General features: G+C 34.1%; 1 protein-coding gene across 1 annotated transcript in view; it reads right to left on the reverse strand.

Annotated features, from left to right (window-relative positions):
• GRIK2 (glutamate ionotropic receptor kainate type subunit 2) overlaps positions 1-26,588 on the reverse strand; it is a gene marked incomplete at both ends in the record, with an annotated part of 355,572 nt that overhangs the window by 230,012 nt on the left and 98,972 nt on the right. The window contains 2 exons of the mRNA XM_082276818.1: positions 9,412-9,669; positions 13,524-13,691. Coding sequence (XP_082132944.1) covers positions 9,412-9,669; positions 13,524-13,691 — 426 coding nt within the window. The remainder of the gene's footprint in view (positions 1-9,411; positions 9,670-13,523; positions 13,692-26,588) is intronic.

A 26,588-nucleotide genomic window follows, 5' to 3' on the forward strand; every position in this document is an offset into this window, starting at 1 on the left:
AGAATAATTATCAATTGATCATGCACGAGTTAGAAATGAACAAGCATAGTTTCATTTAACATTCTGTGCTAATACTACCCCACTCTCTATCTTTGATACGATTTATGTACAAATTCATTTATTTACAGAAAAGGTACCCACCTAGCCCTTCGTAAGCAACCAGTACTGTGAATTCTGCATCTGCTTCAAAGAACCAGAATGAATGCTAGCTAAAACTGCACAAGTCAAAACAGTATAAATATACAAAAGTACACACAGATAAAGTTTTCATCTGTACATAATATAAATATAAATATAGTTTGAGGAATCACTGTCAGTGGAGTAACTTAATATTCATTTATAATTTAATGTTTCTGCACATTTGATAGAGACGTTAGTCAGCACCAGCGGTAGACAATAGTCCTGATACAGGCTTTGAAGGTCACCCTTACCTGTCCTTCTGTTCTGTCTAGGAAAAGCAGTTGGAAAACATTGATGTTGAAAAAAATTAAAGAATAATAAAAAAAATAATAGTAAAAAACCCAACACCACCCAGAAGAAACACCAACAAACCACCCAACTCAGGAGGTGGATTTTCCATAGCCTTTCAAGGACACCTGTTATTTTTTTCTATCCTAAATGTTCCTAGCTGAATCCTTTCTGCTAGAGTTTTAAAAAGATGTCTAACTATTCTCTAACATAATGGATAGTTTCTTTGTTTCCTTTCGCAAGACTTTTTTGTCCACTTCCCCTACACTAAGGTAACACTCTTGCAGTCTTCTCCTCACAGGTCATATTTTCCTTAACCTCTGATCTCAAGAACCCTCATCTTTGCAAAGAGCAATGTAATAAAATGTGATACTTTTTTTTATGCAGATGAAATTTTAATTACCTGGGAATTTCTTACACATGACATTCCAGGTCAGACACCTGGAAGCATTCAAAGTTATGCTTTCTTTCTCATAATGCCATTGCTGTCTTATCCACACTGTGACCAAGTCTTACGCTTGAGAGAGACCTATTAAAATATTTTAACACAAATTATATTCTCTAGAGTATTGTAACTGCTGAGAGTGCCACCTGCATATGTAATTTATATACTCTTCATACCAGAAAACAAACCTTGCAAGTCTACCTTTTCAGTAAGATGTAACCAATCTATTTACGTTTATTACTCTTTAGTTGCCTCCATTTGACAACACTTGAATGAAGTACTTATTGCCCTAATTTGCATATATGAAGGTCAACTTGAACAGTTTGGCTTTCTTAACTCAATATGTATCACATCAACTGATTGTTTTCCTTGCCCACAAGGCACACTGACCTGGCAAAGGAGGAAGTTTTACATTATCTGCTCTTGATAAAAGAAACCTCTCAGTTTGCTCAAACTTAACACTTTGAGACATTTTTAGTGCTTACAAGTAAACAGGGGTTTTTTTTCCCCAGGAACAGAAGTTCAGTTAACTGGTGTATTTAAAAAAATAACAACCAAAAAAAACCCCAAAAAACCAACCCCCTCCCAAAAAAAAACCACAAAACCAAACCAAAGTAAACAATACAAAGCAAAACATAAAACAAAACCAACAATAATAAAAACAAAACAAAACCCAACAAACAAATTCATACTACAACTTACAACTTCATTCTACCCAATTTTAAGCAGGTTCCAAGTTAAGAAGGAAGTTATTTGGAGTAGGTGGATGATTTAGATGTTAATTAAACATAAGGAACCAGGGTAAGTGTACTTCACATTCTGGACAAATATCAAAGTTGGGATGAACCTGAGCTTGCCTACCTTACCCAAACTCCTTGAACTTTGTCTACCATCCCTATGTTCTCAAAAGGTAATTATTAAAAGACTGAAGATCACTTCATTTTAAAGTTTTTCAAAAGTCTCTTGTTCCAATAATTTGAAAACTTAAGTCCCTTGATAATTGTTGCTTCTTTTTAATCAAGTTTGGTATTATTTGCTCTTCATTTCAGAATCCAACTAATTCTGTTGGGAGAAATTACAGTTTTAACATTATTCACTTAATCATCATAGAATCATAGAATACTCTCAGCTGGAAGGGACCCACAATGATCATTGAAGTCCAACTCCTGGCCCTACACAGGACAGCTCCAAGAACCTCACCACTTTCTTGAATTCTATTTAGTACATTTTGCTGCTTTGCACTTTCCTAATAATAAACCATTATTTTTCATTCCCAAGCATTGACTCACTATCAGAAATACCACAAGAACTTCTCATACATGTGCATTCAGAATTTTCAGTATTAAAATGTCAACATACATTATAACCTCTTTCTAAGACTGTTGTAAGAGCTACATCCTTCTGTACTTCCTTTCCCAGTAAACACCTAGTTTGACATATTTGTTGCTAGTAAAACACTGTCTTTGGCTAATTTTGTTAGATAATCCTAGAAGGAAGGGAAACAAAAGACTTTTCTGTTTATTTTTAACAGCTTAGTGATTGTTTCAAATCTTGGTCCACAGCAATGCAAATCACAACAATAATACTCGTTTGTGATTTCGTTCCTCTGTACCCAGCAGATGTCTCCTACTGTATTGTGGACTGAGCACCCCAGATTATTTTTAAGAAATCTCACCTTATTTCTACCTGTCATCTATTATTCTTAAACAAACTTTGTCTTTCAAAACTATCAAAATTTCAAACCTGAAATATATTCTACTGTATGCCAGCCACGTCAGTTTATAAGTTTCCGTTATAGATCACAAAAATTGAAGTCTTGTCTTCTAAATTGGGGTGAAATGTACTGTTATTACAGCAGTTTCAAACATTCACATACAGCATTCTCAACTCTCATTCCTTTCCTCTCAGAACAGACCATCGTGTATAGATGTGTTTATAAAGGAGAACAACTTTTCACGTAAATTGAGATATTGCTTAATTCACTTATACAGAAGCAGAGACAACCAGGCCTTTTCAGACCAACACATTTTCTTTGTCTTCTCAGTTTCCAGTTCTCTCAAGTATCTTAAAGAACTTATCTCATCTTTATAGTGCACTATGTATATTCTCCTTAAAAAGAAATTTCCTCCCTAGGCAAAATTTACTTTGAATCACTTACAAGCTTTTTCTCCTTAATCCTTTAGCAATATTGCCCACCTGCCATCCCCCCACATCCATGTCACCCACAAGATATTTAATTCCCCTTAGTTTAAATTTATATTAACTGCAAAAGTAACTATCCTTCAGTAGTAGACGTAGTAACTATCCTTCAGTAGTAGAAGTACAGGGTAAAAAAAAAAGAGGAAAAAACTCAAACACAACAAACCACAAGATGTAAGATATCTGAAAATAAGAAGCATGAAAAATGTAATAGAATAATTCATTTGGAAGAGACCTACAACCACCATCTTGTCCAACTGCATGATCAATTCAGGGCTGAACAAGTTAAAGCAAGTTAAGGTCATTGTCCAAATGCATGTTAAACACAGACACAGGCTTGGGGACATCAACCACCTCTCTATGAAGTCTGTTACAGTGTTTGACCAACCTCTTAATAAATAAATATTTCCCAATTTCAAATCTGAACCTCCCCTGACACAGTTTTGAGCCATTCCCACATGCTCTGTCACTGGATATCAGGAAGAGAGATTAGCACCTCTCTCTCTCTTCTTCCCCTCTTCAGGAGGCTGCAGAGAGCAATGAAGTCACCCCTCAATCTCTTTTTCTCCAAACCAGACAAGCCCAAAGTCCTCATAGGACACCATGCCTTCCAGCCCTTTCACCAGCTTTGTTGCTCTCCTCTGGACACATTGAAGTACCTTAATAATATTTTTAAACTGTGGGGCCAGAACTCCACACAAAATCAAGGTGAGGCCAAAATAACGCCAAATACAGCAGAAATTAGATAACGGGAATTTTAATACTGATCCCAAAAAAGAAATTGTCATTTTATTACAAACTAATGTGACCAGTATACCAGAGGGAAAATATCAACAAAATTACATCTTTCAACTTCCTTCATTTCAGTTAAAGAACAGGATTCAGTACTAAAGACCAACACAAAACATTTTTATTTCTGAAATAATTTCTTTCAGCTTTTACTTTGGCTTCTGTTCATAGATGTAACAGATTTTTGGTGTTTATACTCATTCACCCAAGACCAAAACAAAAGTTAATTAAGAAAAAATACCCAGAACCCTGTTTATATCAACTTGTTCTGTTGATATAGAAAAGCATCAATATATTGATATCTATACAAGTGCCACTATAATTGAAAAACACTGTCATCTAACTATTCATGGATGGTTTTTTTTAATTGTCTGAGAGTCACAAACTTATTTACAGTTTTTCTAGTCTGTTTTCTTTAGCACAGAGATTAGAATATGTACTTGAAATTAAGTTACTGTTTTGAGACCAATTAAATCCATTAGGACATGTAGCTGATGAACATATTGTCATTTTTCCACTTTTCTTTCCTAAAGACAATTGACTGTAGCAAATCTGTAAATCTGAAAGGACTTAATTAGTGTCCAGGGACAGTTTAGTGGCATTTAATTAACAGAGAGACCATAATTACTTTAAGGGGGAAAAAAGTAACCAGCCTCTCATTATATCCTGCTAGGAGGTTTTTTGGTTTTGGTTTGGTTTTTTTTGGTGGGAGGGGAGTTTGGTTGGGGTTTTTTGGGTTGCTGGGGGGTTTTTTGTTTCTTTATTTGCTTTTTAACATGAAATCCTACTTAAAAGAAATATACTTTTCCATTTAAAATTATTAAAGTAAGCAATATTTATCTTTTTTATGAAGAAAAGTGCTTTAGAGCCTCATTAATTTTTTTTTGCCTGTACAACAGATGGGCCATATTAAAAAAAAATCTTGAGAGAAAAAAAAAAAAAATTTAATCATAGAAGGAAGCAGAATGTGGTCATTATTTAAGGCAAAAAAAAAAAAAATTAAAATTATAAAAATGAGTGCACTACTATTAAAACAGAGGTCCACAAAAAAAGGACTCACATGTTTCTAATTCCCTGAAAAAGAAACCCATCAACTAGTGCCAAAATACCTACTCCATAAAATACTACAAGGGCAGAGGTTTTATTACAGTATTAAAACCTTTGTCCATTCTATGTTCATTTTTATTTCTGTTATCATATCCCCATTGTAAAAAACTGCATCTCTTCTTACCAAGACAAGGTAGAATTAACCTTTCTAGTTTATTCATCTACTTCATCTTAGTTGTACAATCTTGAGTCTTCCTTATTACACTGTACTCAACCTGATCTTTTCTCACTCCACTGTTATTGATCGTATCCCTCTAGAAGTTTCTCTGTATCTATTTCAGCATGGCACAACCTCTATTTTCTCCTGTGGCAAGTTATCTTGCATTCCTCATTACAGACTCCTGAACACAAGGCAGGTCTGACCAGCACAGAACAACCCAGTATTCTGAGGCTCAGTCTGGCATGAGGAGCAATAGCTGTAATACATAGATTCATCTTCTCTGACTTAGCCACTTCTGTTTCATAAAGTTTGGGGCAGGGTCTAGTTGCTACCCATAGTGCATTATTAACAACTTATGTCTTTTCTCAAATTAAGAGTGAGATGTACAGCAACTCCTCTACTGAGAATACAGGGAGGATACTTAGATGAGGGACACAACACACTAATAGCTATTCTTAGTAGTAATCTCTCAGACTATTACCAAGGGAGACTGGGATTCCAAATTTTCTCTCTTATTTAAAATTGGATTCTAAACAAGCACTGACTTCCCTGTACCACCTTCATACCACACAATCTCAAATCAAATTAGATCCAGACCAAAAACAAATGTCTATTTCAAACATTTCACAGAACTATAAAATCATTTGGGTTGGAAGGAACCTTAAACATCATCTAGTTACAACCTGGTACCCACAGGCAGGGACACCTCATATTAATTTTTTGAAGGCAGCTACTCTGTGCATTAAAAAGCACAAAAAAACCAGTATGGAAGACTGCATCTACATTTATGTGGATCAGTCACATAAATGGCTTTCCTTCATACAAGATAGAAACCTGGGCAATTGCATAGAGTTGGACACAATGGTGCTGTTCAGGGGCAGCTGAATTGTGCACTTGGAGTATTGGTCTCTAGCATACCTCTGGGCGAGACACTAGAGTTAACCTGGGCTTTTACTGACTGCAGAGTGTCAAATAACCACACAGCTTTTACCATTTGTTTTTATTCTATAAGATATATGCCATACAGAAGGGATGTGGAACGTGGACACATTCTTTTTTTAGAATGCTTTGAAGCAGATGAGATATATCACCTTTATTATTGCAAATCTTTAACAATTCCTTAGAGAATTTATAAAACTGAGCCCTGACATTTAAAGATATAAAGAAATTTTTAGAAATAAAAGTATTTAAATAGATAAACAAATGTATGCATTCCCTCAGAGTCAACCTACAATCTTGCAGGACTTTGGCATATGGGCAAGCCCTCATAATTTATTGGAGAGCTATCCAGACCTAGTTTAGGCATGTTTTATACTTTTCTTCCTCTCTGTAACAAAAGTATGAACTCCCCTTGTATCCATGTTTACAATAGTAACAGAAATACATAAAGAAAATCTGAACCTCACAAAAAATATTCTTTTTAACAATTAAATTATCACTGAAGCTGCTATACCAATATATTATTGTCTTGATCAGGATGCCCTTTGGGGAATTGTCCATTCAGATAAAGGAAATCCATAGCTCTAAAATCATCATAAAATAAGGCTATATTATCATCCTAAACGACCTTTCGATAAAGGCATGTAAAGTGTGGGGGATTAAAAGAGAAACAAAGGAGAGGGAATTAAGAATTATACCCATCTTACATTATGGAATCACTGACCAAATGGAAGAAACAGACATAAACAGTGATAAATGCTTTGTCTTCACTGTCTTCATTTTAATAACTTGAGATTAAATCTTAAATGATACAAGTCATCCAACACAGTTTCTAAAATCTTAGTTGAAACATCATATTCAGCTCCGGTTCTAGACTCGCAACTGAATATTTGTCTTATCCTATGACAGAAGACAACCTCTTCCTCAGGTCAAGCAACTACTTCCTTTCAAAAGGTTCTTCTCCCCTGCCTCAAAACACACAAGTTTGCACTTGAACTCCAGCAGATATAAAATCCACTTCTTTAAGACTGACAGTTCCTCATAGCTATGAGTTGTTCCTATATGTGCTTCAAAGGCAAGTGATGCTGTGGACTTCCCAGTAGTGTCATTTGCTCTTGAAGTCCTGGAATTATCCATAGGAGATACTACTAACAAAGAGAAGTTGACAGTCTTTAAAAAGTAGAGTTTAAATTCATTTACAGCAAACACCGGAAGAAAAGAGAGATGATAACCTTTTTAAAACTGATTAATTTTTTCTGCCTTTTCAGACAGAAATAGATTTCAAGGAAAAAAAATCATGTTGTAGATGGGATTACTGTTTATCCATGGGAACAACCAGTATCATAATATGAAGGGCCTGACTACTCCAGAAATAAATATAATTTTAAAACTAATATATCCTGGAATAATTCTTTATACTTTTTAAATAGACTAAATAGCTCAATCTACTAATTCATTGTGAAATTTATTTAAAATTTGTTCTAAAATAGATTATGTTTGGAGGTTTTTCTCTCTTAAATATTAACAGTAATAACAAGTAGAACAAGAAAACAATATATATAAGTAATACTTCCTTTTCATCTTCATTCCCATTTCTCTTTATGTCCTGGCTTCAAAACATACTTTATGAGAACACATCTATCAAGGCTGTTAATGACATATCTCTGGATATGGAGAGACCATTAAACATGAAATTTTTTTTTTGGTTACTTTTTTTTGGACACTTTTTTTTGGACAGAAGAGAATTACTTAAAATTATTGAGCAAAGCAGTTTCAAAGTATTAAAACGTGAATTTTCTAACTGAATTGGCTGTTTTAAGAGGCAGCCTGTTCTTGAAAAAATAGTTCGCCTCTAAATTATTTTAATCAAGTTGAAGTATTTCCAATTTATGTAAAACTAAGTCAATAACTCTGTCACCACAACTCACTTTTTTCTATCATCATAAGATTAAAATTTGAGGCTTTAACTTCCTTTCCTATTTCACAACAATAATACAAATTTTTTTTAAAAAAAGAGAGAGAAAAAAAGAAACAAACTACATGTTGCTTATCTTAAGTCTATAAAGCTAAACTTTAAATCAAAAGTTTGATTACCTGAGACTTTTGGTAACATCAGCCAACAAACTTCTAGTGAGGCAGCCTCTAAACTTCACTGCCTTGCATTTTTTTAAAAGGCATAAAGAAAAAATCAGTTATAAGGATTTTTATGTACTGTCTTCTCTGCTTCCTTCTCACTTTTTGGTAGGTATACATGTATCTTATCTGAGCTTGAACAGCAAGCGTTCCGTCCTGCTGTAGTAATCCTGTTTATCTAGCAGAGTTAGCCTTCCCGACAGGCAGCTTCATGTTGTTTCTTGATCTTATTTTTTTTATTTCAGATTTGGATAGATAGTAGCATCATGTAACGAGCACATCAACAGCCTTCCAGTTCAACGAACCATGAGAAGAATTTGACACCTACTATGCTCTTTTCCTGACAATGACAGATCAACCAGCATGGAAGAAGTTAGCAGCATTTCCAATAAGATTAAATATATCCTCTTTGGCCAAGACCCTTCCTTGTATCTTCCATCTTCCTCTTAACCGAGGTCTTCCTTCTGACCACCACTAGACCTCAAATGAAATTTAAGTTTTATAGCATTTTTCAAAGGTGCCACTGTCAAGGCAAGACAGAAGGGCAAAATAAATTTTAGGGTGACCAAGGGAAAAGTAATAAACTAGTATATTTCTGCTGGAAAGTCAGGAGCTCACTTTTAACTCTTGTAACTCATCTGCAAAACATGCCTCCAAACTTCCTTTTGTTCCAATTGCTTGGAGTTGAAACCAGGGTTCCTTCTTCCCTTCTATCTGAAAAAGCAGATACTAAAATTCCAAACAAATATGGCATCTGTTTTTGAACTTAACCAACACCAGAAGCAGCACCAGAATTTAGGTTTTCTATTTCACTGGGCACACTAGTGTATCTTTCTAGTTAATGTATTTTTCTTCCAAGTTTGAGTTTTAAGTAAAATCAAAAGACATAGCTGTTAGCAACTGTTAAGACACTGCAGAAAACACAGATAGAGTGTGACTAATTTATTGACAGCTGCGAGCTCAAACACACAGAATTTAGCAACTGAAGCATACTTATGAGAATACTTATGCTAATAAGTCCACATTATTTGTTATACACTACCTCACCAGTAAAATTCTTGCAAATTAGTTAAGACTTCTTAAATTATGAAATATGAGTAGTGACACTCTTCCTCCCTCTCTTTGTTTGTCTGTGAATATATCTGCACACAGTCTAATACTTTGGCCTTACCAGTGCTGTCATCATAAACAACAGTAACTGTTTTCCACTTGAAGAACTGCACAAGGTCAAGGATGGCACGGCTGAGTGAAGAGAAATCCGGATAGAGGCTGACATAGAAGGAGTCCTTGTTGTCAGACACTTGATGTTTCCAGCGCGTCTGGATATGTGGAACTCCCAAAGCATTGCAGATGGATTGCACAGCATTAGCTGAGGAGCTATGGGATGGTCCGAAGATGGCTGCCACCCCAAGGGACAGCTGATCGCAGGCTGAAGAGGAGACAGAAGTCTGTCAATGATGAGAGGAAAAAAGGCAGTGTGCCAGAAGGTATTGCACAATTCACATTAAACAAAAGGCACTCCATGAAATATAACTGTCTTATTGACAGAGCTCCCTTCTTGTGTAACACTTTCACTTACACATTTCAACTTTGGAATACACTTCCAAGTTTTCACTTCAAACTGATGAATATCGACTTTTAACATCTAAATAGTGCTCAGCTATGTTTGAAAAACACTTCTGTCTCAGTAGAAGTCACAAAGGCGAGCAAAGAGGTTTATGCTTAGCTGCATCTTACATTTGGAAAAGGGTCAAATAGGACAGTATCCTAACCTAGGTTGTTTAAATGTTAACTTCTTCCTCAATCAATCAACATTACTTCTACTGAGGTCCTAATTACTCAGAAATTTTACATGTGAAGTAACTTCTAGTTAATTATTAGGCACGGGGTTAATTTCATTGAAATGGACATTTGAATTTCTGCATCTGAAAGTAAGCATGTTGACTAGCACAGTTTAAGGACCAACATTTTCCCGAAAATTAAACTGCCATCTGTTAGTGAAAAAAATTCAGTGTCCCTTCTCAAAAACTGGAAATGCTCAGTTTTGATGTACTTGTACGAGTATATAAAACTGGCCCTGAGAGTCACTGACATGATACTGCTGTATTCAAGTGGTTCAGCTTCCTGTTCTTTGATGCAGGGTGGTCCTACCTAAATTGTTCATTAGCAGTCTCTGGTCTGCGTTATCTCCCACAGCATACTCCACTATCATCTTGTCGAATTTTAGTTAGGATATGCCAAAAAGAAGGCAGGAAAAAATAGTCAATACTGAAGACCAGAGTTTTGTCCAATGCCCTGCCCCTATGTCATTCATTACCATAGGCATAACTTTTACGAGCATGCAGCTCTGAAAAACAGACTCTGTCTTCTAGGAAAACAACTCATTTGGTAGAGAGAAGTCATGAAAACCAAACTAGACATGAGTATTTGTATGGGGTTTGATTAATTCTGTTACTCCACCATCAATGCTCCTGACAGCTGAGGAAACAAGCAGTAGAAACACATCTTGCTGCATTGCTTTCCTCATCAATTCAAAATTAATTGTTTTGTTGTGCACATTCTTTTCAATTTGATGAAAATATTCCTAAGTCTTTCAAGTGCATTCCAGAAACTATGCTGGCACACCTTCTTATTGCTGCAGAACACCGGTGGTTTAAATAAACTTGTCAGACACACAGGATCTTCATTGCTATTCGGTGTGTTGCCTAAATGACTAGCTCAATAAAAAAACATTTATGCTAATATTGCCCTTCCTAAGAGTAATCAACAAGCTTTATGCAAATGTCAGTAAATGGGATCACTAACAACAGCAATAGCTACCAGATGGCTTTTCAATGGATTTTTTTTTTCCTCTTTCTAAGATTTGAATAATGCTTTCACACGTGATTTAATATGGCACTGGCTGTATCAGACGCATACCAATTTTCCTAGCACATTGAGGGATATTTTGTCGCATTTACATTATCCTTCACTAAAACAGTAGTTTGGAAATATCATCTTGCCTTCAGGTTGCTTTTTCATATAGTACCTTTAAAAACTATTAATAATTCATCTATATTCAACTTCAAAAGTATATGTTAATAAGAGGTCTAAACAGGCTATTTTTGATGCAGAGCCTGCCTGCTCACTAATGGACATGATAATGAACCGCAAAAATGAGTCAAATGCTTAAACATCATTGTTAAAATTCTGCTTTGGATCCATCATAATAAAATGAACCATTTTGTGTTAACCTTTAGTCTTTGATTCTGAACTAAAGCACCTGTGAGCACAAATGCAGTTGTCTGTATTGTGAATTGATGATGCAAAAAGCTATTAGCACTGGAAGATTACACAGATTTTGATATAGCCTGACCAGTTACAAATAAAGTGTTGCATTCTCATCCAAGATGCAAGTGGGAAAAAATAATATATGCAATCCATTCAATTTATCTAATCAATAGCATGTTGCCATTCTAACTTCAGCTATTATAGTCTATGTTGCTAAGAATTAGCAACATAATATTAGGGCTAGCAAACCCCAAGTGAAGGCTAAAAGTAGTTGCATTTTCTCAGGAAAGAGTTAAAGAATCAAAGAGCTTAAGAGAAATTTCTCTGCTCTCTACATCCTCCCTCAGGAATGGGGAGAAACTGCCCCATTAGATTTCACAAGTCAGCATGTGCAGGAGTCGGGACGCAGTTGAATTTGGAAGGTGAGAAGGCAAGGCAAATGAAAGAAACAGATTTAAGAATCAGCCCATTATACACTGTTGGCTGAGATGGAAAGGAAAGAGTAGTCTCTCTCAAAACCTGCTTTAATCCATCATCCAAAATAACTCAAAGATACACTATTACAAGTGTATTTTTGCCTCTTTCTTCTACCATACACGCTACCCTGCAAAGAAACTGTCCTGCTAAGCATAAATATTTTGTCTATAATTTTTCATAAATCAAAGCATCTTTCAATGACCACACCGTATTTCTATACAAATAAGGATACTCTCTTTTCATACCTAACAAGTCTCTATATTTGAATTGTTTATTTGTCAAATAAGCAGATAAAACAGATTAGCAAGATTAAGTCTGTTGATCTGTTATAGTAAAAGAGAAAAAAATTCCCCTCAAGTTCTAAACTGAACATTTAATCAGTATTAAATTCCACTTTTAAGACATCTTTCATGTACATTCATCATGACACAGGAGCTTTCCCTTATGTATAATTTCTAATGTTGTTTCAAATGTTTTCACTCTTCTTAGCCCACTATAACACCAAAAATCCCTTATTGTATAAAGCTTCCTGTCTTCAGTGCTTGGGAGAGACATGTTGGGACCAGACCACTTGGCAGACTTAGGCTAGAAACCTGCCATAAGTAACATCAATTGGATGCTGGCCTTCAATTCTTTCACCCTTCTTATTTTCTCCTTACATATAACATCCATATGAAATTTGCTCTTCAATTTATAAAAAAATGTTTTTAAAGAGCATTTAATACAATGCAAAATTCAGTCCTACTGAGTTTTGACAGGAAGCTTCATATTTTCTTCCATAAATACATACTGAACTTTTTGGTGTTTGCACTTTTTAGGATACAGCAATGATGCAGAAACTTGTCCCTGACTTAAATGTAAAGCAATCTGAAAATTTGGCTTTTTTTGAGAATCAAAGATTTTAAAATTTAGGAAAAGTGTTCAAAATTATTTTAACTTTCAATTCTTCTGTAAACATATCATTTACATTTAGGAGAAAAGAGGTTAACTCAGACCGAGACATGTCCCTGATAGTGATAGGCTTAAGAATAGACTTAATATTAGGCTTATTTTTATGCCATGCTGATATAAGCCGCACAAAATTACAACTACTACTTCCCTTTTGAAGTCCACGCATGATTAACTATATAAAGGCATTTGTGAAGATGTACTTAAAATGATTAAATGCTTAAAATTGAATCCCAGGTTCAGCAGAATTTGGGGGAACTTGGCATTTTGCTGGATAAAGTCTGGAGATAGTGTTTTCTCACTCCAAAGGACCTGATCTCAGAACATCCTAGTCACAATGTTCAGAAAAATTTATTTCAGATTTTAAATATTTAAGGCAATAGATTTTAGATAGGGTCAGTGGGAGCAAAAGTGGCAGTGTACTGTCAAACGGTTACCACTACTACCTTTAAATAAAGCAGCTCTTTAATGTCAGCAGCAATAATGTCACAGTCTCATTGCACATGGCTTCGTTGGATAGACATTTTTTCAGGTAAGTAAACTGAATCCTAGTTCTTCATAAAAAAAATTAATTATGCAAAAGGTTACCTTTTTTGGATGCTTCAAAACTGTCATAGAGATTTATCTTTTGTGTGTCGTATGTTAATGTGGTGTTTGGCAGAAGAGTTCTGTTTCTGTTGATTGTGTTCACAGCAAATCTGAAGGCTAATTCTTCTGCTCCCATTGGACCAGATTCCACACACTCAAAAATGCCTCCTGGTAGAGGGACAAAGACAAAAGAAAAAAAAATTAGTAAGCAAAAAGGGAATAAAATAACATATTTAATCATCTTTTTGGAAAAGATCTATCAGCCTGAAATATTTAATTTAATAAACCTGATACAGTGTAACTCATGATTTTTATGAGCTTTGAGTCAGACAATAAATAAACCAGCAAAAATTAGAACTTACTTTGAAGAAACCCTGTTCGTTTTTTTTCCATACAATACTCATTTTAGCATTGTGAATTGAAAAAATCTACCTTTGTACATTAACCACAAAATTTAGAAGAAAAACAGGAGAGAGATGAAGGGTATTTAATTATTACATAGCTACTATTACTAAAGTTACTATTTTATACAGCTAAACTTGAAATGAATACATTTGCCCCTTTCAGATCTTTCACAACCTATGTGTGTGTGGCAGATGGAAAAGAGACTTCTGGATTCTGACTTTCTACTTATAATACATGAATAATGAATGACAGTTCACTGGAAAAAAAACATACAAAGCGGCATGGAACTGGGATGCCTCAAATTGCCTCCAGAAATCAAAATTATATTTTAGCATGACTGTTCGATTGAACTGATAAATATGTTGAGCAAAAAGTTCAGATTTTGCTCTTTTGCCCTGAACTGCATATAGATGCTAACTTCATTGTCAGTAAATACAGGAATCCTGCATAACCTCCATTCTGCAATGAAACCATCCCACATATGGCATGCTACCAATATACATAGGATAAGCCCCATGCAACAAAGAATTTCTAGAACACTTCTGAGCCAACCTTAATCATAAATGAAACAAATATGTTTGTGACACAGTGCTGCACTTCAGCTTTTCTCATTGAGATATCATTGCCCATGGAATGTAAATTTATGCATACTTTGGGGTAGTATAATTTATTCTTGGATCTGGAAAGGACAAGGGTATTGTGACAATAAAACGTAATTTGAAGATATGTCCTTACGATGGTGACATGGAATGCCTCTAAAATGACCAGCATCCTTACAGTCTCTTCAGCCCTCATGCTAACAGCCATCTGGCAATACTGAGGGACAGACAATGGCCATCGTCTCAGGATCACTAATTACAAGCCAAGCATTGTGCCTCTGAAAGAAATAATACTCATTCACTCTCTCCTACCTTGTATTTATTCATTTCCAATGTTGCCACTTGGACTTGAACTGCCCAAAAAAAATTTATTCAACACCACTATTTTCCCAGAAAGAAGCTCTCAGAATCTGAATATCCAGCGACTGGATCAAACTGAACTTCAAAAACTGCAGTCAGTTTGTAAACAGTCTTGTGAGTTACCAAGCAGATAAACTGTTGGTAAAGCAAAAAGTTGTGTATTTAGTATTTACTGATAATATTAAATATAAAAGGCTTTTCATTTTGCAAATCTCCTGCCTCTTGCAACCCATTTCTCACTACAGAATTGAGGGGTTAACCTTCTTTTGCTGCGGATAAGCCTTTTAATTTCTGGCAAGAGCCATAGGAGCAGATGCTCATATAATACTTCTTTAACAGCACAAGCCCTAACCACTGAGATAAGATGTTACTAATAATTATTTAAGCATTAGTCATTTCAAACTGGAAAAGAGGCAATGATGGGAAAGGCAGACTCTTAAGAAAAAATTAAAAATCTAGGGAAATCCAAACTGATTGAGCATAGAATATACACACACACATATATATATATATAAAAATAATCAGTAACCAATATTTATAAAACTGGAGGAGCTAAAGCTAAAGAAACTTAGATAATTTTCAAGTAAATATATAAGCCTCGTACAATTTAAAACTGAAAAGAATGACCATGTTTATTCGCACAGTAATGGAATATGAATATGAAAGGCAACCTACTGCTTTTGAAGTTAATGGGAGTGCTCTGTTCAGGGAAATATATTCTAATAGACAAGATTATGTGCTGCTAAGACTTATAGAATCTAAACATTGCCATTCAAATGGTGACATATAGGAGGATAGTATTTTGATTTGGGGAAAATATTTTAAAATTGTTGCAGGAATTTAAAAATTATTAGTAAATTATAAGTGTAGATATTCAGAGAAAATAAAAAGACATTTCCATAAACAAAATTAAAATTAAGATCGATTTCACAGGTTTTTCAAAGACATCTGAAGGGCAGTTATTCAAATATATTTGAATAAACCAGTATCATACAAACAATTACAAAAAAAAGTTATATCCTAAGATAAAATGCCTCAATAAAAAGAAATAAACATTACAGTATCTTTCTCCTCCTGAAGTTTTTACAATGGAAGATTTCTTCCATAATTTCAATGTGTCTGAAGCTCAAGACAATCTTCCTTCTTTATTCTTGCATTTTTCATTATTCTGATTTCTAAATCCTTGGAACATTCTGTCAAGAATGCAGGCACTACTTCCAGCATAAAAAAAATAAAAAATGAAATTTTATTTTGACCTTGCATATCTAGGTAGCTCCTAATGTTAGTGGCAGTCCACCATACAGTAAGACAATTTTTTGAAATGTATATCCTGTGAGTGGCCATGATATGTAACTGCCCACACGCACCATTCAGTGGTTTCTTCCCTCACTCACTGACTTATTCTCCGTCCCTGTGATAGAAAAAACCAAACCTGGCATCATGTGATCTGTTTGTTTTGGGGTATATTTCCATTTCTAAGGAAAAGAGAAGTAGAATAACCTGTTTCTTTTGGTCTATGATTAAGATATTTTGCTCGGAGGAAAGAAAACATATCTTCTGCCCCTGAATGTTTTCATATTTTACACTAGGTAGACACTGAAATCAAAAATAAGAACCCTAGAGGAATATAAATTAGACCATATATTTGAAGATTCCTGACTATTTTCTAACCTGTAAGTTGTAAGAAATCCACTAGGTTCCTTTAATTTCAGTTTAGTAAAATATATAGTAAAATATTTTGGATGCTGGCAGATTCACCTTAACCTTCACACTAAGAGACTCAAATCAACTGATTCTCAAAAGTGCTCCATGTCCTACTAATTTTCAAAATGTCTGAAAATGCCAGGTTCCTCAGTAGTGAATACAGCTTTGACCAACCTGATACAGCACACAGGGCAGCACCATTGTTTACTTGAATGTCTAAACAGTTTAAATTGAACTCGCCCACTAAGCAGAGCAGGAGGTTAGACAGACACACGTCTGCGTTCTGAATATCAGAACATATTAAAAAAACAGTTCTTCATTCTCCAGATGGAGAAACCTTGTAAGTGTGCTTGGAAGTCTGTGTATTAGATGTTTCCAGGATGCTCAGCAAAGAGACACAAATGAGTTCATGCCTTGACAAGAATGAGAAGTTTTAAATTGTGCTTTTCCATTGCTGCATAAGAAATATAAACCTATTCAGTAACTTTAAACTATTTTGTTCCTATATTTGTTACTGAGTATGTCTATAATAGCAAAAAACCCCAACTTTGAGAATTTTAAAGACAAAGTCACACAAATCCACTGGCTTAATACTGGGAGACAAGCCATTAATTACACCGCACTTTTTTAAAAAATGGAAAGGAAAATAAAATAATTGGCTTTCCAGTTCAGATATACTCAATTATGAAGGGATATTGGTATCCTGAAGCTGCCATAGCATATCCTGTCATGTTGTTCCCTCCCAAGCAGGCTGTTCTTTACTGCTGCTTTACTTTGTATTCAGGATAGCCTTATTAATAATCAAATTGAGGAATGCATGGCAAGCCTTCAGATAAGCAGACTGAAGAGTCATAAGTCTTGCCATTGGTTTGTGGACAAGCAGCCAAACCAATGCCTATCTCTGTCTAACAGCTCAAAAAATGCAGGTGTTGGGATTTGGGGTTTTTTTAACAGAGTTTATAGACCCATGATAGGCAGAAACATTAGTTCTCAGACACAACCAGCAGCACATCCTGCAGGAATAGGCTGCAAATCCACTTCTACCTCAAAACAGAGAGAGAAAATGTAAAAGCAGTTAAAAAAATATATAAGTAAGTCTTAACTTTTTTCAGTGGTCTCATATATGGCTTCTTCATTTACAGTGTTAATGATAAGGCAGTTTGTCTCTGCCCTATAATAGTGACACCAGGGAATATGGGATCACGCATCTACAGCTCAATCTGCAGCCCATGAAATTTTATAGGCTGTGTACAGCAGGTGACTGCTGTATAGATGAGCACTTCCAATTTTTACTGTCACGATAACCACTTAGATAAAGCTCACCCGATTTTTAGGATGGATCAACACCTGAAGAATCATAATGATGAGGAATATTTCAGACATACCAATCCAAGCCAGATAAGCAAGAGCAATTGAAAAGTATTCTCTAAATACTGCATCTTTGAAGTGATGTCTGGGATAATTCAAATTTCCTGTTAAGGTTGATATGAAAGAACTGCTTTTAGTGTACCTGAAATCCACTAGGATTTTTCTTTAGCTGTCTCTATTGAACAAAATATTTATATGACCAAGTTCTTTTACCATAACAAATAGGAAAAAGTCAATAACCAATGTAATATTGGTACGATAACAGTTTCTTCCGAAACAAAAACCATTGGAAAAAAAAAGATAGTAATATTTTACCAAAAAGGATATAATGTAGATGTCCTTACTATTTTCCAAGGAAACAGAAAATCTAAAATAGTTTATAATTATGCAAGTCCAAAAAAATTTGTCCTGAAATTGTTCAAATGAAAAAGTCTGCGTTTTCCTTCAAAAAACTGTAGTAGAATTGACATTTGTTTTTTACAAGTCATCCTGGTTTTCCCCAGTTTTCAAATAATTTTCTTAAACACAAAATCCAGAGGGAAAAAAAAGTCAGCTTGCTACATGTCTTGGGCAAAATTATCCCCCCCCAAAAAAAATGTTCCTGCTCTAAAGTACCTAATTTCACAAATAATAGGCTAACCCTCTGAATGATTCAATTTTCCATTTCTATTCCACAACAGGGCCCCCTTGGAAGATCACCATTTTGTGTATTTTGTATTATCGTCTCCATGTAACATCTGACAAAACCCAGCAGAAAGTACAAAACTGCTTAACTGCACAAACCACTAGATAACTAAAAGTTCCAGAATAAGTTATTAGGAAATCTCTGCTCCTCTTACATGTACAGAACTTTTGAAATAGTGTCATAGCATGAAACCTGAGCTACTGTTACCTACTTGAAAAAATCCTCATTCAAGCTAGCTTCAAAAGTATCCAAGTAGGATGCCAAACAAGCTAATAGCTTATCTGGCTAATATTAAATCAAAGAATTTCTCCTTTGTTTCTAGAACAGTCACAGTCACCTGTTTGTTTCATTAGAAATGAATGCTATCTAATTACAGCTGCAGGCTATTTTGCAGTCTGTGCCCTCTGAAAAATTAAACCCTTAAACATGTAACAGAAGGCCACATTACCTCAGATCATAATCTATCAAATCAGGCGAAATGAAGCTTACAGACTACTTGAAATTACTTACTCTAAAATAACTGCTTTTAATAATATTGCAAATGTATGAACTATTCACACAAAATTAAAACTTCCATGGTTTTTAAATGTGGAACCAGGATACAAAAATTAAAAAATCATTCACACATAACATTTTTCACATTAACAAAGTTATAGAAAATGTAACATTAATCTTAATTTTATTTTTAACTGTGATTTCCTTGAATGGAGATATAAAATTAAGTTTCTTTTTTTCTAATATCAAACCAAGTGGATAGAGGTCTTGCACATACACACACTACTTATTAATAGCTATACATTTTTTAACATCAAGCCATATTATCAACATGCACCAATCTGCACAAATTTACTGACAGTTATGAAGATCTTTATTAATATGTTATAAAAACTAGCATCTGTCAGATGTGACATGAGCACTATTTTTTAATGATATACTAACTCTTTAAACATAGTAATGTAAACCTCTCTCTTAGGTAACATTAAAAATGGGACTGAGAGCCTGAAGAAAAGTTGATATTAAAGCCCAATAATATTTCTTCCCATCATTTTACTTTGAAAGCATACAAATATATTTAAATTTTAATACTAAATTTATATTAAGTTCTATAGGAATTAATTTTTTTTCCTCTCCTCAGGTCAATACTTTGAATCTAAGATAATTATGTTGCTCAGATCTAATTCTGATGTGACAAACAGAAATCTCTTTTTTTTATTATTTCACATTCAGAAAACATGAACTCTCAGACAGGTTTTGTTTAATTAAATGGAAAATTTGGGAGAAAGGAGTAACTGCTATCTGTGATAAACAACTTTTTAAAAAACTGTTTCAAGACAGAATGCAAGCAATTCTATCTGCTATTATACAATTAAAATATATGTTATATCTGACATGTTCCAATTTTGAAACTGGCCATTTGGTAATCAGAGCCAGTGATTGTGCAAGGAGGTACTACATGGAGAAGATAATAAGTCAAAAGCACATTACTGAGAGCTCAGAGGATGGTATTACACTGCAGACATTTACAGAGATGGAACTGATGGCTTTTTGGAAGTGTGAATGGACTACATTTCTCCAACAGAGGTATAGCCAGAAGGCAGTGAAGAGGCTCATCCAAAACACCCAGTATCACTGACATGGCATGTGTGGTACTGCAAGGAGTGGGCATGGTAGGGGCTGAGCTACAGTGACTGATCGAGGCTGCTGGCTGAAGGCATTTCGGCCCTAACCAAGTGTGCTATTCACTCTACTGATAATCCTCTTTCAGGTCCTGTTATGGATTTGAAAGCTATAGAGGCGGTTCAAAGAACTCCTTAAAGGTTGATAGCTTAAACTTGTGCTTCCTATAAATACAGAACAAAATTACATCTTAGCCATTTCTGTCTGGAACAGGATTTAAGAAATTGAATCACTTTCAGACAAGATGTTAAAAATTAATGAAAAATTTTCCTCTTTACAATGTTTTCCATAAAGTAATGTAGTTTATGGAATTATAGATTTAGAATAAAGTAATGTGAATCTGAACCATAACATGTTTTTATTACTTCTTTTCAAAATTGTATTGAAAGCTTTCTGAATCTCACAACAGGAAAAATTGAAAAGGATTACTTAACAAAGAAAATGCTGGTTATTTGACTTTGAAGCTGGTTTTATGTGGGTAAGGCACTGTGGAAAAAGACAGCACTCTTCAGCAGTAACCTTTATCCATTCTGAGTGCACATAGGGTTTGGAGGAAGGAAGCAGGATCTGGAATTTTAGGGATTTACTTTAATTGCTACTGATTTCCTGCACTATATTGGACAAGAAGCTTTTCTTAAAAATAAATATTTCATCCCAAAACATCTTGACATTGCAATACAGGCACAATTATTGTAAAATCTAACATGTTTTGAAATAAGATACAATTTCTGTTAAAGGCATTCATTGAATCAGTGTATGAAGGCATGATCACGGGATCCTGCAAATTTTGCACTATAAAAACTATTAACTTCAGCATCTAAGTTATATTTGAATTGATATTTTAGTGTAGTTGCATGAAACTGACAACTTAAAGGTGTGTCAAAATCCTTTTAGGATTTGAATTATCCACTAATTTAATACAAATAAAACTGTATCTTTTCTGATTGTGCAATAAAGAACAGGCTAAATAATCAGTCAATGTTAGGTTTATGTTGCTAATGTTAAATAACAAAAGATGGAGTTTGGTTTGTTTTTCTTAAATGTAGGGAAATAATAAGGAGTCATATGAGGACAAAGTAACTGTGGATCTCATTTGAACAAAAGTTTCCTTACCTTATAAAACTGGTGAAAAATGTTTTAAAAGCTAAGTACATACAAATGATAAGTATCTTCAAAATTGTTTTAAATGTAACTGGAATTCTACCGTCTTCAAGTCGGATGTGACAAACAACTCACATCAGAATGGTTCCAAATACGCTTAGAAAATAAATAAATAAAATACAGCTTTAAAAGATATTACTAGGCTGAAATACACATTATACTTATAAAATACCTCTTTTGATAGCATCTCTATGACTGTCACTCCTCTCAGTCAGAATATCAATAGAGCACAAGTAAAGACGACAGATAAAATAACAATACCTGAACACATTCTTCTACAGTTTTAGAATCTACTATCCATATGATTTCTTCCTACTTCAAGGGATGTACATTAGCTTTCTCTGACATGCTAAGCAATGTATTACAGAATACACTTGATAATATCAATGTAATTATCACACTCACATAATAATTAGCCTCTCATGATTCACAGTAACAAAAGGAAACAAAATACTAAATTAAGTCTGACTACAAAAGTGGCCTCAGGAGATTTTACTAAAACGTGCTTTTCCTTACTTTGGGTAACCAAATGTTTTGAACAGCCTTAAAAAAACATGTTTGTTTCTTTCCCTTGCTTTTTTCTAGAGACAGTCAATACCCAGATGAAAAGCTTCTCAGTATCCATGAAGAAAACTTTTTTCTCCAAAACTTCTTTAAATTAGATAATATGCAAACTTAAATGCCTAAATTTTACACAAATAGTCTTACACTGGCCATTATGAAAGTTTTATGCCTGCTTATAGGCTACTTGCTAGGCATTTACCATCTTCTAACTTTCCTACTTATAGGTCTAAAGATAAATCATAAACCATTTCATTCCATTCTAGAAAGAGTCATAAAATGTATTAAAACACTGACACAACCAGTCCCCTAACCTCATCATACAAACCATAGAAAAAGGCTAACAATATTGCATCAGGACAGGATTTCTATTTTCCATTATGCTGCATGCTATTTGTCTTCTTAAATGTTAGTTTGTGTCGGGAATCACATTTGAAAAGCCAAACCATACACAGACAGTGAACAAAATTGTATCCAGGTTTTCACTTGCTTTTAAAATAAAAGTGGCTCACTTATAAGAAATAAGTTAACATTAAAAAAGTAAACGTATTTTGAACTTAACTCCTACAATGTTGTGCTAAATAATACTAATATGTCCACATGCAAAAGCTGGAGAAAAATGTGGAGATTTTTTGTTTCAGTTTGGGTTTTTGTTCTGGGGTTTTTTTTTCAGTTTTGCTTTAATAAGATAAATGAGAGTAGGGACAGAATGTCAAATTTTACCTCAATTTTTCAAGCAGAGTTTAGGAAAGTCACATATCTAATTTCTCCAAAGAAATTCACAGAGACCATGGTTAGACATTTACCACAAATCACCTCAAAATTCCTGGAAAACAGAAAGGTTTTCAGGAACTAAAGACATCCAAGCAGGTAGAGATTATACTTCTTATACTGCATTATAAGAAGCTCATGCTTTGATCTCTCAACATATAAGAAAAGGGCTTAAACTTCATAAAAGTCAGAAGACTCTTAATTAGTAAAAGCTAAATGTGCAGCTTACATGGAAAGACAACTTCAACGAAATATACTGCTTGTGATTATGTGGGTTTTGGGTTTTTGTTTTTTTTTTCAAAAGTCTTGTTAAAGCATTTGCTTATAAAACAGCAAACAAATTCCATTATACACAGTGTTCAGAACGATGTCCTACCCAGCAGACAGCACACTTACATGCAACATAATTTTCGACTTTTACTGAAGATAGGCTGCCACACAGGAATTTTCAGTTTGCAAGATCTAAAAAAACAAGAGCAAGCCTGAAATGATCATATATTTCTGTGTGCCTCTGCTAGTTATAAAAGAGGAGCCAGCCCATGATTTCTAGATTATTTTCTTCTTATCCAATCAATTTCTTGTAGAAAATGCTTAAATAGGAGGGAAATTCAGGGCCAGGACTCAGGTTTTCTTGCTGAGTAATCAACAGTTCCAGCCTTTAGCTTCCAACTTGCTTTCTTACTTAATTCTTTGATTCCTGCCACAATACCAGTGCACCTTAACAGACTGGTGTCATATGGTCAGGTCTCCTTCTGCTTGCCCTTTCTGGTTAGGTAATTTCTAATGCATCTTCAACATCAAATATCAGCATGTGCTAGCCAGGAGTACCTTCAGGGTCAAATCCCAGTTATCCAGATAATTTGACTCATTCTGCTAAGACCAAGCAGATAATTTAAAGGAAAAAACCAAACAGTGCAAGATCCAGAAAATGAGTATCACAAAATACGCAATTTTTTCTATAGAAAAAGAAAACTAAACAAATTCTCACACTTGAGCCTATATAAATCCTGAAAATAAATAAGGTCCTTTTCCTCTTTCCAAAAATATAAAGGAACAAAAACTTTCTTAAAATTATTCACAAAAGCTTGAAATTGCAAAACATTGTAAAAAATCCATTTCATTCTTAAAATAAGAATACTCAATGTCATGACTTTGGACATTAAAGAAAGCCAATAAAAAGTTCATTTGCAGTCACAAAAGACTAAAACTTGAATCCTGCAAATGGATAAACAAAAAAAAAGCCTGACCTATGGCCTACCAAATGCTGTGACCACCATTAAAGTAAGTGAAATTTTAGTATCTGGATCCCTGTGCAGAATCTTCTTCAGAAATTAAATATTTAAATAGTTATCACCAGCTTTAGGATGACTTTTTTTCTTTTAGTGCTTAATATTCAAATGTTTAGGAGTTTGTAGATACTTAAGTGATTTTAGCAAGTTCAAAAACTGTATTTTCATATTTTTCTTCCTTCTCTCAAGAATTCCATGCATAGCATCATTCAGTAACCTGAAACAGTTCTTATTTTCTAATTTATTCAAGAGGAAAAGAAAAAGGACCGAAAAACCTATCTAGACTGTAAATAAAAAATATATATATATGTATGTATCTATGCACACATATACATCTGTGTAACAAATGCAGAGCACCAATATCATTCTATGAGTGGTATGAACTATAAATATGAACAATCCCTGTTTTTATGCTTGTATAAAGTGAGAAAAAAAATTTCAGTTATTTTTATATTTCAGGAAAATGCTTTCCAATCTTTCATTTGCTGCATCATGTTTGCCTTACTTAGTAGCAATTCATTACTACTTCCTACTGCTGCTGTATTACAATGTATTAACTGAAACTGTTTATTGTTTCCATTTTGCCCTTAGACCTATTGAAACATAGATTTTCTTCAGTACTGCTTGAGGGATTTTTGCTTCTTTTCAAGGTGTTTTCTGACTGTATTACAATTGAACAGTTGGAAATCACTGCTATGGAAATGCTATGAAATACCAGGAAAATTTATAATAGTCATAAAAGATTAAAAACAACAACAACAAAAGAAAACCCTTCAAAATCAGACTGATGGATGAGTTTTAAATGTGACAAATGCTGTTAAAATAACTAATGTTTCTCTTCAGTACTCAAATGTTCAGTTTCCAAAACTGTTTACATTAGAGAGTTGCTTAGAAATTAAGTCGTTATCTTTTCATCTTAGCAACAACCTCATCAAAATCACTTTTGCCAAAAGTACTACTACCCTGATTAAAGTATGGTGTGTGCTACTATGAGCATAAGGCTTAAATACTTAGAAGCAATTTTCAGAAGACCAAGGTGGGTTATTGAATGTTATGTAGAAAAATCATCACTATTTCTGTCCCTGATGTACGAACTTGGGTTGGAAAAATTGATATTTTTGTATTGTCTCAATAACTACCTTTTTGAGTTTCTGCTGCTAAATTGAGCAGCTTTAATTTTAAAGTTTTAAAAATGCATCGGTTCAGATTTCTTGAACTTGTCTATTTCCTAAGTTACAGCAACGGTGAAGCTTACTCATTTTGTAATGTGGCCCAGACAATTAAAACCTCAGTATGACTAATGCAAACAAGCTTAGCAGAAGAAATTTAGACAAGGCTCTCCAAAAAATGACTGAAATTTACTATATCAATTCCATAAATAAAAGAAATACAAATTTAAATTCTCTTCTAAATATTAATAACAAATGAACAAGTTTTGCCACAGATACATATTTCTAAAGTAATTTAATGTGATAAGTATCAATAAAAAATGTGTCAATGTATATGAAGTTTGAGTGCTTCAGAAACTAATAATTTATGGCACTCTCCTGCAAAGAACAGATTCCAGCAGGCCCTTGAAGTAAAGAAGCAAAAATGTTTAATGAGGGTCAGTTTCAGTATGCTGCATATCACAGATACTGAGTCACATCTCCAGTGATAAACCAGCAGTGTTTAATTCACAGCCTGCAGTATTATTATTGGAGGGTCTGGGGGAAAGTGTCATACACAAGCAGAAGGTAAAAATACTTGATCTGAAGTACAGAGATACTGAGTACCTTACACTCCTCTCTCATTTGCAATAAATTTGACTGTCACTTGTATTTCTAAATAATTACCCAATTAATCTTTTCCATGAGAGGGAAGGTGTTTATATTCCTAATGATTGAAATGCAATCTAGATGTGCAAATGATTCTTCCACAGGATATACCTTTACTCTGTTTCCATCTATATCTCGAAATTCAGAACTAGTTGTATCCAGACTTTGGGTTTAGATTGATCTTCAATTATGAGCAGATATTTTGTTTTATTAAGAATATAGATGTTAAGAAGTTATTTGCTAATATGATAATTATGCTCTAAAATGTTGTTCCCTAATTTGATGATTACGTTTTAATTACTGAATTAGAAACCTCTTGAGAAAAATGAAAAGCTGTTTTGGCAAAAAAGTTATGCAGCCTACCTTATCTGAATCCTGTATTTGGATTAAATATTTACTATTACCTTTTACAAAGCAACTCTTCCTTTTTATTCCCTCTTCTTTATATTTTTCTAGTGCATGGCCAAACACATACATCTTTAACCAGAATACCATAATCCATGACCAGAGTATTTACTTTCCTTTTTTTATTTACAATTATATACTTTAAAAAAAAATTCTAAAGTGCTTTAAACTACTTTGACCACAATGAAGGCTTGTATTTGCAACAGAAGACTAGGCAGTATCATGAAATTACACAGAATATTCTGAGTTGAAATGACCCATGA

This window comes from Coloeus monedula (assembly GCF_965178545.1).
Source record: "Coloeus monedula genome assembly, chromosome: 2".
NCBI lineage: Eukaryota > Metazoa > Chordata > Aves > Passeriformes > Corvidae > Coloeus > Coloeus monedula.